The sequence below is a fragment of the Natrix helvetica genome (genome assembly GCF_964273705.1).
Source record: "Natrix helvetica genome assembly, chromosome: 8".
Taxonomy (NCBI): Eukaryota; Metazoa; Chordata; class Lepidosauria; order Squamata; family Natricidae; genus Natrix; species Natrix helvetica.
The window spans coordinates 2,170,004-2,182,196 of NC_138559.1; the positions used below are offsets into that span (position 1 = coordinate 2,170,004).

General features: G+C 50.7%; 2 protein-coding genes across 2 annotated transcripts in view; one reads left to right on the forward strand and one right to left on the reverse strand.

The window, feature by feature from the left end:
- LOC309396157 (surfactant protein C-like) overlaps window positions 1-12,193 on the reverse strand; it is a 353,221-nt gene that overhangs the window by 312,534 nt on the left and 28,494 nt on the right. The window lies entirely within an intron of this gene.
- RASSF2 (Ras association domain family member 2) overlaps window positions 1-12,193 on the forward strand; it is a 41,659-nt gene that overhangs the window by 26,169 nt on the left and 3,297 nt on the right. The window contains exons 8-10 of the mRNA XM_081961032.1: window positions 578-629; window positions 2,400-2,521; window positions 3,906-4,003. Of these exons, the coding sequence (XP_081817158.1) occupies window positions 578-629; window positions 2,400-2,521; window positions 3,906-4,003 (272 nt within the window). The remainder of the gene's footprint in view (window positions 1-577; window positions 630-2,399; window positions 2,522-3,905; window positions 4,004-12,193) is intronic.

Here is a 12,193-nt window from a genome sequence, read left to right on the forward strand (position 1 = left end):
TAACGTTCCTTCAAACTGGCGTCTGGTCTCCTGGCTTTGTCAGGGAGCAGAATCAGGGGTGGAATTTTCTACAGCACAATGAAAGCAACTCAACACGGCAGACGTTTCATAACCCAAACTAGGTAACATCAGTGCAGCACTGATGATGTTACCTAGTTTGGTTCATGAAATGTTTACAAGAAAACAACCAAGCTCAAAAGAACACCAAGGACCCTTTATTTCGATCCAGAGCTACAAATATTCTCCTTTTATCGATACCTAATATTTCTTCCTCCTCCTATTTTTCCCATAACAACTACCCCGTCTTGACCAAGGTAGGACTAGAACTCAGAGTCTTCTGGCAATTGGCACAAGGTCACCTAACCAGGTGCTGTGCCCAAAATGGGACTAGAACCTTTTGGGTTCCTAGTTTGCTCCCTTAACTACTAGACCAGACTGTCTCAACTGAAGTCAGGATATCAGGCAGTGATGATCTGGACTCCATCTTGGCTTTTTTGGAACAAGAAGCCAAGGGGAAGAGAGATCAGGGCTGCGTGCGCAAAGAACCAATGCTCCTTTTTTTTTCTCCTGCTTTCAGATTGAAAACTCGGCGGAAGAATTTGCTTTGTACATTGTACACACCAGTGGAGGTGAGAAGGATGTTGTGGTGTCTTGCAGTGGTTCTATGCAAGCTTTTTGGGGGCCCGTGGGCCTCTCTTGGGCCTCTCTTGAGCAGGTGGATAAAGTCAGAATAAAGACATTTGTAGGGAGAGAACAGTAAGGGTGGCTCAGTGGCTAAGATGCTGAGCTTGTCGATCAGAAAGGTTGGCAGAATCGCTAGCACTGCATGACGGAGTGAGCTCCCGTTCCTTGTCCCAGCTTCTGCCAACCTAGCAGTTCGAAAGCATGTAAAAATGAAAGTAGAAAAATAGGAACCACCTTTGGTGCGAAGGGAACAGCGTTCCGTGAGCCTTCGGCGTTGAGTCATGCTGACCACATGACCACGGAGACGTCTTCCGACAGTGCTGGCTCTTTGGCTTTGAAACGGAGATGAGCACCGCCCCCTAGAGTCGGGAATGACTAACACACATGTGCGAGGGGAATCTCTAGCAAGGTGGATGAACTTAAACACAACGCAATTTTGGAAGACCTGAAGTACTAGATTGGAGATAGATCATTCCAGAGAAGGTCCACCTAGGACAGTGGTCGGCAAGCCGCGGCTCGTGAGCCACACGCGGCTCTTTACACATTTTAATGTGGCTCTTCTGTGTGCCGGGCGCCCGCTCCCCTCCCTCCTCTCGGGCACTTCAAAACAAGCGCCCCTTTCCCTTTTTTCTTTTCGACCCACAATGATTAGGGAGGATCCTGAAGTCGGGCGGGGACGAGAAGCAAGGAGGCAGAAAAAGAAACGGAGGCTAAGGAGCTTCCCCCCCCCCTCCCAGCAAAAATCTAATCGGGGAGCCGGGCGGGCAGTAGCAAATTAGCCGCGTGCGTGATTGGCTAATTTGCTACTGCCCGCCCGGCTCCCCGGTTAGATTTTTGCTGGGAGGGGGCGGGGGGGGGAAGCTCCTTGGCCTCCGTCTCTTTTTCTCCCTCCTCGCTTCTTGGGGCTCCACCAATGGGGGAGTTTTAAGAGGTAACAATTGGCTGTTTTAAGACTGGTGGACTTCAATTCTCAGAATTCTGGGAGTTGAAGTCCACCAGTCTTAAGAGCCAATTTTGCAGATCCCTAGGCTAATATGATTGATGCCCTTGGTGGACTTCAACTCTCAGAATTCTGGGAGTTGAAGTCCACAAGTCTTCAAGCTGTCAGGTTTGAAGACCCTGGGTTTTTTTTCTAAAGGGTTGGGGGTGCGAGGGTCTTGCAACTTGACAGCTTTAAGACTTGCATGCTTCAATGCCAGAGTTCCTGAGCCAACATGACTGGAGGAGGAATTCTGGGAGTTGAAGTCCACAAGTCTTAAAGCTGTCAGGTTTGAAGACCCCTTGGGGTTTTTTTCCTAAAGGGTTAGGGATGCAAGGATCTTGTAACTTGACAGCTTTAAGACTTGCGTGCTTCAAATGCCAGAGTTTATTGAAACTAAAAACAGTGTACCATCCTATGTATTTTCGGTTTTAAAAATGTGGCTCTCAAAATAAATTTCAATCGTGGTTTTGGCGAGATTTGGCTCAGTTGAAAAAAAAGGTTGCCCACCACTGACCTAGGAGGTTACTAGGAATTGACACCAGCTTGGAGCCCACAATCATTCCTGCTGTGGAAAGACTTTGGGTGCTTTCAGGTGCTGTTTTCATGCATCCTGTGTAAACCGGGAGAAGTTTCTGGATTTGTGTCTTAGAGGAGGCCATTTTCTTTCTCCTATTGGCAAGCATGAGTTGCTCATGAGGCCCCTACCCTTCTCCTTGTCCTCTATTTCCTACAGAGAAGCAGAAGCTCAAAGGCACAGATTACCCATTGATTGCCCGCATTTTGCAGGGGCCGTGTGAACAGGTTTCCAAGGTCTTTTTGATGGAGAAGGACCAGGTTGAAGAAGTCACCTATGACGTGAGTGGTTGTGTGGTGGGAATCCATCCTTCGCTTATCCCACAGTGTCCAACTTCTTTGGAGGAGGAACATGCTAGGCCAGTGATGGCGAAACCTTTCAGCACTGAATGCCCAAACCGGAACGTCCATGCATGTGTGCATGCTCGAGCACCAAAAACCTGAAGACCAACTGGCCAGCGTGCATGTGTCTTTGGGTTCCTGGCACATGCATGCGCGCCGGCCAGCTGGTCAACTCTGGCATGCGTGCCATAGGTTCGCCGTCCCGCTGCTAGGCCCACCATTAAAACTTCTGCCGGGCTCTCTTTCCAAAATCCCTGTGTCTTTAGGAGATAGCTTTTCACTTATTTGTGTAATTATTTCTCATGATCTATATTAATAATTGACTTGCTTATAAAGTTATTGAGAGCTATTTTGAGTACTTGCTGCTACATTTATTTCAGGGGTCGCATATTCTTATTTTCCATTTTCCCCCCAGGCCCACAAAACCTACTCATTCAAACCTTAAAGTGATGGGTGTTTAATCCACTTCAGAGGTGGAATTCAGCAGGTTCTGACAGGTTCTGGAGAACCGGTAGTGGAAATTTTGAGTAGTTCGGAGAAAAGGCAAATGCAACCACTGGCTGGCCCCGTCCGCATCTATTCTCTGCCTCCCGAATCCCAGCTGATAGGGAGGAAATGGGGATTTTGCAGTATCCTTCCCCTGCCACGCCCCCAGTAGTAAAAAAAATGAATTCCACCACTTCTCCACTCCATTAGTTTGTTGTGGGAGAAGAGTGGAGACACGATGCTGTGTCTGATCTTTTCAGTGGAAATGTGAGACATGAAGGTCCAGTTTACATGTGCTTTATTCCCTCAAGTGCGGAGGGACACAAGTGCTTCAGATAAATAGCACCGAAGAATTAAAAAGGGCCTCCATTTCCCCATTATTAGCCTTATTTGTTGCTGTGGCACCTAAATGGCTCAGAGAGCGGTGCTTCTCAACCTTGCAGGCTGGGGGATTCTGGGAGTTGAAGCCCATCCATCTTAATGCTGCCAGGGTTGAGATTTCTGGAACACAGAGCCAGGAGAGCAATTCTCTGCTTCGATACAAAAATACTATGCTAGTCCATGCTAGTGAGTGGTGTGGTGGTCTAGAGGTGGAGCTCTCGCCTCACAATCAGGAGGCTATGAGTTCGATCCTGGGTAGAGGCAGAAATTTCTCTCTCTGGACACAATGAGAATATATCTGCCGAACAAAACTCCGCATTGGCGACAGGGAAAGTATCCAGCCAGTAAAACACTCAGCTCCACTCAGTTGCCCAGACTCCACACTGCAAGGGGTCTTTATGGGGTCTTTAAAAGAGGGTGTTCCCAAACCATATCCATACTTTGTGTGTCTTTGCAGGTTGCTCAATATATTAAATTTGAAATGCCTGTTCTAAAGAGCTTTATCCAAAAACTTGAAGAGGAGGAAGACCGGGAAGTGAAAAAACTAAAGCACAAGTAAGTTCTTTCCTTCCGGGAACCAGCAACAGTAAAGGAAGTTTCTAGTCATCTTCTCATCTATAGATTACAGGTAGTCCTCAATTTACAACTGTTGGGTGACCGTTTTTCACACTTACAACCGTAACAGAATCTCCATGGTCACACCAACATTCAGATGCTGGGCAACTAACTCGTTGTTATGACGGTCACAGGGTCCCAACTTCATGCGATCCCCTTTTGCGAACCTTCTGACAAGCAAAGTCAGCGGGGAGGCCAAGTTCACTTAACAACCACGTTGCTAAGTTAACAACCGCAGAGAGTCACTTAATACCTGCGCCAAGGTCGTAAAATGGGAGCAAAACAACTGTCTCGCTTAGCAACATAAAGTTTGGGCTCAGTTGTAGCTGTAAGTCAAGGACTACCAGTAGAAAGTCTGGATGACGAGATGCGGCTTTTGTAGATGGGACCTCCTGGAGATGCTTCCATGCATGATGCAGGAAATGCAAAACTCTTCACCTAAAATCCCAGGCTTCCTTCTTCTTCTTCTTCTTCTTCTTCTTCAGTTTCAAAGTTTTTTTTTATTTTTAATACAACTTTACACGTATTATAGAAACAAAGGGTTGACTGGTTCTTCCCTTTTTCATCCTCTCATTTACATAATCCATTTGACATCATAGCTTGGGTTTCACTTTCAGCCAAATTATTTTCTTCCATTATTTTCCATTTTTTAAAATACTCATTTTTTCTTAATACATAAACAATATCTTCAATTGCCCTTTCAAAAATTGCACCAAATTATCATTTCGTATTTCTCTATTGGTCTGTTTTACTATAAACAATATATATCCTCTAGTTACATTTTGACATAGAGAGCATTTCTTTCCATTTTTTTCTACAATTAACAATTGTCAGTTGGTCTTACCTGAACTGCATGTCTCGAAGATGGCGTGGGAGCAGTCACACATGGGTATTAACACAGCCCTTTTGCCCTGGAGGCTGAGGTAAATCTTGAGGCCACACCTCCGTACCTCCTCTGACCTCCCAGATTAACCGATGGTCGTAGCAAAGAACCTGAAAGAGGAAGGGACAGATAAGAAAACACACATCCTTCCTGCCTGGTCCCTGACTGACCACTGAGCTAACTCAGGCCCCTGGTGCGGGGCACCCTAATGGGGGGGGGAAGTGGCTACTCCCACGCCATCTTCGAGACATGCAGTTCAAGTAAGACCAACTGACAGTCTCTGAAGTGGGGCGTGGGAGGAGTCACACATGGGACATACCAAAGCTAGATGTCCTTGGGAGGGAACAATGGGCCTGAGCACCCCGAGAGTCCAGGATTCTCTGAAGAACCCTCCTCCCGAAGGCCACGTCCGTGGGGGTGTCCGCGTCTAGCCGGTAATGCCTGATGAAAGGCGATGGAGAAGACCAAGCGGCAGCCCTGCAGATCTCCTCAATGGGAGCCTGAGTGGCCCAAGCCGCTGAGGTGGCCGCACTTCTGGTGGAGTGCGTGGTGATGCCCTCTGGAACCTGGAGACCTCGTGCCTTGTAGTTGCCGGGGAAACCTTGGCTCCTCGAGTAGAATGCTGAAAGGAGACGAAGAGGGCCTCTGAACGCTTGTAGGGCGCCGTGCGCTTCAGGTAGATGCACAGGGCTCTTCTCACGTCCAGTCGGTGCCAAGATCTTTCTCTATCCTTGGAAGGCTGTGGGCAGAAATCCGGCAGAACTATCTCTAGTCCTCTGTGGAATGGGGAGTTGATCTTGAGCATGAATGCGGGGTCCAGTCTGAGGATGACCCGGTTCTCCAGGAAGGTGCAGAGGTCCACTCTGCTGGACAGAGCGTCGAGCTCGGAAAATCTCCTGGCTGAGGGGATGGCAACCAGGAATACGACCTTAAGGGTCAGGAATTGAAGGGAAACCTCCCTCAAGGGTTTGAAGGGTGCCTCTGTTAGTGACTGGAGGACCGTGGGTAAGTCCCAGGTAGGGAAACTATGGACCACAGGGGGTTTCAGATTCACCGCTCCCTTAAGGAAACTCCTTAGGACCGGATGTTGAGACAAAGGTGGGGAATCCACACACCCCCGGACTGTGGAGAGGGCAGAGACTTGTCTCCTGAGGGTGCTGGGAGCCAGACCTTTGTCCAGTCCTTCCTGTAGGAAGTCCAGCACCTGGGGCATGGAAGCCGAAGCCGGGACAAGGCCCCTTGCTTGGCACCAGTCCGCGAAAGCGGCCCAGGAGGCGTTGTAAATGCGAGTGGTTGACTGCCTCCTGGACGCTTCGATGGTCTTAATGACCTCCGTGGAGAAGTGTGCCTCTCTCAGTTGTTCCCGCTCAATCACCAGGCGGTCAGATGGAGCCACTCTGGGTCCGGATGTTCCAGAGACCCCTGGTGAAGGGACACCTCCCCTAGTGGGAGCTTCCAGTGGGGGGCTGAAGACAGCTCCACCAGGTCTGCTAACCAGGACGACGTGGCTAAAAGGGAGCCACTAGAACCATCTCTGCTCTCTCTGCCACTAACTTCCTCAGGACCCCGGGAATGAAGGGAAGGGGAGGAAAGGCATAGAGGAGACTGGGTGGCCATCTGCAATGAAGAGCATCCATGTCCATGGCGCCTCTGGATGGGAACCTCGACACAAAGGTAGGCAGCTGGGCGTTCGCTGGGGTTGCGAAGAGATGCACCATCGGGCATCCGAACCTCTCGCAGATCTGTAGGAAGATGTCGGGATGGAGCTGCCACTCTCCGTTGTCGACTGTCTCCCTGCTGAGCAGTCCGCCTGCTGGTTCTCTGTCCCTGAGATGTGTTCTGCTCTGATGGATCGGAGGTTCCTCTCTGACCAGTTCCCCAATCGGAGGGCCTCATCGCGCAGGGCCTTGGAGTGGGTGCCTCCCTGTCTGTTCACGTGGGCCTTGGCTGCCACGTTGTCCGTCAGAACCAGGACATGATGGTCGGTCACCGTAGTCCTGAAGTGGCGTAGAGCCAGATGGATGGCCATGAGCTCCAACCAGTTGATGTTGTTGCGCAGGTCGGTTGGAGTCCAGCGGCTCTGGGCTATCTTGGCCTCCAGGTGAGCTCCCCAGCCGAACAGGCTCGCGTCCATCGTGAGTACCTTCCTTGTTGGTTCTCTGAAGAGTGACCCCTTGGCTAGGGCTGGGGTCAACCACCAACGGAGCAATAGGAGGACCTGGGGTGACACCCAGACCTTGAAGCTGGCGTTGCTTGTTCCAGCTCTCTGGTGTGGGAGCAGGAACCACTGGAGCTCCCTGGCATGGAGACGAGCCCAAGGCACGATCCCTATGCAAGAAATGAATTTCCCAAGGAGCCTGGAAAGAAGAACTACAGGAACAGAGCGTAACTTGCTTATCTCCTGGACCAGCTGGACAATGCTGTCCCTACGCTCCCGGGAGAGGAAGACCTCCCCAGACACTGAATCTATAATGGACCCTAGATGTTGGAATCTGGTAGTAGGGGCTAAGTGACTCTTCTTGAGATTGATCAAGAACCCCAGGGACCTTAGCGTGTCGATGGTGAGACCCAGGTCCTGCCTAGTCTTGTCTGGGGACCTGGCTAGGACTAGGATGTCATCCAGGTAGCAATGGAGATGGACTGGGAAGGAACGAAGGTGACCCACGGCCGCAGCCAGCACCTTGGTAAAGGTCCTGGGATCTGAGGCCAGCCCGAAGTGGAGGGCTCTATACTGGAAGTGGCTGCCCTCGTGGGAGAATCTGAGGAATCTACGATGTTCCGGGGCGATTCTGATATGTAAATAAGCCTCCGTGAGGTCGATGGAAGCCAGGAAATCGCCCTGTCTGATGCCCTCTAGGATGGACTTCAGCGAGGCCATCTTGAACCTATGGTAGACCACTCTGGAGTTGAGCAGTTTAAAGTCCAAGATGGCCTTCCACCCCCCTGAACTCTTGGGGACCAGGAACAGGTTCAAGTAGAATCCAGAACCCTTCTCCCCCTCTGGTACTCTCTCTATAGCCCTGATGTCTAACAGGTGTTTTATGGCCTTGGCCATAAGGGCCCGTTTGGCTGGATCTCTGGAGGAGGCGAAGGTGTGGAATCTATTCGGGGGCTGCGAGCGGAACTCCAGCTGGAGCCCGAGCTTGACCATCTGGAGGACCCACTTGTCCGATGTGACGCGATCCCAGGCATCCGCAAATAAGGAGAGGCGACCGCCAATGGGGTGATCCCCACTCGGATCACTTGAACCTGCAGAAAGGGCGCCCCCTCCTCGAATAGGCCGCTTGCTCTGATGCTGACCTCTGAATCTGTCCCTAGAGAACTGCCTGTCCCCCTGACTGTGGAACCTGGGGACCAGGTACCTCTGATTCTGGGGATCCGTGTCAGGCGGGCAGTGAGATGCTCTCCTGGGGTACGGGGCCGGTCGGTGTTCTGACCTTCTGGTCGTGGTCGGGAAGACCTTCCACTTATTCTTGTCTTCCACCAGGATTGGATCCAGTGAAGAACTGAACAGCTTGTCCCCGGTGTAGTCAGCTCCTGCCAAGTGCCACTTAGCTCGAGACTCCGCCTGCCAGTGACGTAGCCACAACAGGCGCCTGGAAGCTACAGAGGACGACAAGGCTTGAGAGGCATACTTAACTGCATCCAGTGTGGCGTCCGCCAAAAACTGAGTGGCTGCCAGCACCTTGGAGATATTTTGCAGTAACACACCTCTGTGGACGGGGTCCTCTCTCTCAGCTGTTCCAGCCACAGCACTGTTGACCTGTTAAAAAAGGAGGCGGTTGCAGTCACCCTAATAGCCCAGGTTACAGCCTGGAAGGACTTACGCATAATCATCTCTGCCTTTTTGTCCTCTGCCTTGAGGCAGTTGGCTATGTCTCCAGTCACCACCGCAGAGGCAGAAGCCAGGCTGGTGACCGGCGTGTCCATTGAAGGTACCTGCAGAGCTTGGGCGAAGGTAGAATTGAGATTATGGAATCTACACTCATTGTCCCCCAGATTGAGAAAAGATCCTGGCTTACCCCACTGGGATTTAAGCACCTCTAGAAACATCTCTGGAGTAGGGATCTCCTCCTTTTCCACTTGGGGCCTGTGGAAGGGCCCCTTCTTGTTCCCCTTGCTGGTGCTGGGAGTGGCAGTCGTAGGAGTGGACTCTGGAGGGGGGGTCCAGATCCGCTGTAGCCCTGGCCTTATGAAGTAAGGAGCTAAAAAGGGAGGGGGGGAAGAGCCCGGTAATGTTGGGCATTTCAGGGGCTGGGCGTCTTCATCCTCAGAGAACCCCACCTCCTTCAACTCCCCTTCCTCCAAATCCGAAACCTCACTGGCAGTGGAGGGGGAGGGTGACCTGGGTTCTCTGGTGGAGGTGATCCTGGGGTGATCCTGATGTCCCCTGGACTGGACCCGGGAAGACCTACTCCTGGCCCCCTGTGACTGGTGCTTCATCCCAGAAGCAATCCCCTGGGCAATGGCCCTGGCTAACACCTCCTGGAAGCTATCAGGAAGCTCTGGGAGGGAGGGAGGCAGTTCTGGGGGTTGCAAATTTTCCCTGGGTTCAGGGGATTGCGGTGCCAGTCAGTGCCTGGCAGGGCTGGGTGCCCTGCGCCCAAAGGGGTCTCCCCTAGCCTCAGATGGGTGGGCAGGCGAAAGGGGGGGGCAACAGGGAGCTGTGCCTCTGCCTGAGCCCCTTGGGGAGCCCGGGGATGTCCCCCTGGTCTCTTCCAGAATAGGAAGCCTGCAGGGGGAGCGAGATCTGGAAGGAGAGGGGCTGATGGTGGCCCTGAACCTTCTTGCAGAGGCCCTGGTAATTCGAACCTCCTTCCCAGAGGTTCCCTTACTATGGGGCCTGGGGGTGCCTTTCTTGGTGGGGGACCTCCCTCTGGGGATTGGGGGAACCCACCTGGAGGTCCCCTCACCTGGATCCGAATCCCCTGAGGATCTAGGCCCGGCAGCCCCGCTCCTCGCTGCCTCTGCCATAGTACTCATGGTTACTGTACCACCTCCTCTCTCCCTGCTGGCTTCTTCTCTCTGTGCGGCTTGATCCTCCAAGCCACACGCTCTTCCAAGGATTGGCGCTGCTCTGCGCCTCGATTGCCGGCTCACCGCTGATTCTGGGCCCTCCCCGGATTGCCAGCAGAGTTAAGGCCTCCTCTTGTAGCCTCTTCCGGCTACAGCGGTGTCTTCTGAGCGCTCTCAGCCTCCATAGGAGGTCACGCGCTCTCCCACGTGCTCCAAGATGACAGAAGAATCCAAAATGGCCACCGATCTGCGACGCCATCTCCGAGGCTCGGGAACGTTGAAGGAAGGCCCTGGTCGGTTCCTCGATCGCTGGCGCCCTTGCGGGGGTCTCCTGGAGGTCCTGCAGACGTCCCCGCGGACCTTGTGGCGCAGCGGCTACTTCCCCCTTTACGTGGCCGTCTGGCCGCTTGGGCGTCGCACTGATACGTGGCGAGGCTTGCCTGCCAGCAGTGCTGAGCACGGGCAGAGAGAGGAGCAGATCCGAAGGTAAAATGAAAGGAAAAAAACTTAGAAGAACTAGAAAAAGGAAAAAAAACTTAGAAAAAAACCTTGTCTTCGAAGTGAGGGAGAGTCAGGAAAAAACTCTCCTTCTGGGCCGAAGGCTGAGGTTAATCTGGGAGGTCAGAGGAGGTACAGAGGGTGGCCTCAAGATTTACCTCAGCCTCCAGGGCAAAAGGGCTGTGTTAATACCCCATGTGTGACTCCTCCCACGCCTCACTTCGGAGACTTCACTATACTTTCTTTATTTCGTCATTAGTTGCATAACAATACCAATCATACGACTATTTCCTTTTATCTACTAATACTCCTCTTTTCCCCCTTCTTCCTCTTTTATCCATTTTCTCTTGGGCTGTCACAAATTCTACTTTTAATCATTTTTCTTCTTCTCCCCCTTTTTCCTAACTTTGTCTTTTTCCTCTTTTTATAGTTGTAGAATCTTTTCATTTTTCATTTCAGAGTATTCATTTTTACTATATCTCTCCTGACGGGATTTTATTTGGGTATTTTAATTGTATTCAATTATTTAGGGGTTTCTAAACATTGTATTTTATTGTTTTTATTCATTACCGACCTCCTCCTTGTTCATGTCTTGGTATATGTTTTTGTAATATGTATGTCTTGTCTATATATTTATTTCATATGTTTTATTGTACGCCGCCCCGAGTCCTTCGGGAGAGGGTGCGGCTAAGAAATAAATATTTATTATTATTATTATTATTTCTGGTACCCCAGGGTTCTCCCTGTTCTCCTCTCTTCCTTACTATCTTGTGGTTTCTCCCCCTTTGTCTGCTTTTTCTTTGTAACTGTAAATCCCAGTGAAATCATCTGTCTGCGTTTTATTTTCAAATTTTCTTTCTTCCACCTGATCTTCTTGCTCCCCTTTTACCCTCCCTTCTCTGTTCTTCATCAAGAATGGGGAGAATACTTTCTAGGTTTTGAAGTCTACCAAAACAGGAGCAGCTAACGGTCCCTACCATAGCCTCTCCCCTCCACCAGCAAGGTTATCCTAGCTTGGTTCAGCAGCTGCCATGAAGCTCACAGCGCAGAGCCCATAAGATAGGATGTGGTCATTGTAGGAATGTAGCATGTGCCATCAAAGGAGTAAAGGGAGGCCACCAGAAGTGGGAGAGTGTTGGGCAATGGTTGAAGATGACCATCCTTGGCCAGAAAAAGGTTATTGAGAGATTTGGGCCTACTTCGTTGTTGTATGGAGATAAATTTGAAGGAGGCATAACTTTCATTTGGAGGGGAAAACTAGGATACAAAAATGGAAGGAAAGGCAAGGATTTTGCTCCAGGATCTAATAGATGCTTCCAAAGAAGGTGAAGGATGTCCTCTTTCTTCAGGAAAGAAGAACCCAAAGATAAATAAGAAAGCACAGAAACCTTGTGGTGTTAATCAAGAAATCCCAAAGGTGCTTTTTTTTCCCAAGAGGCAACTGGACTTTCTTGGTTTTTCTTGGAAGACGTTTCGCTTCTCATCCAAGAAGCTTCTTCAGCTCAGCTCAGCTCAGAGCTGAAGAAGCTTCTTGGATGAGGAGAGAAACATCTTCCAAGAAAAACCAAGAAAGTCCAGTTGCCTCTTTGGAAAAAATAAAGCACTTTTAGGACAACCAGGACCTGGATGACGGAGCATCTCCATAGATATTAATAAGGGAAGGAAGTCATTTTCATCCCATCCCCTTCCTCTCTTGATTAGCCCAGCAGTCGCTTCCTTTCAGCTGCTGTCAA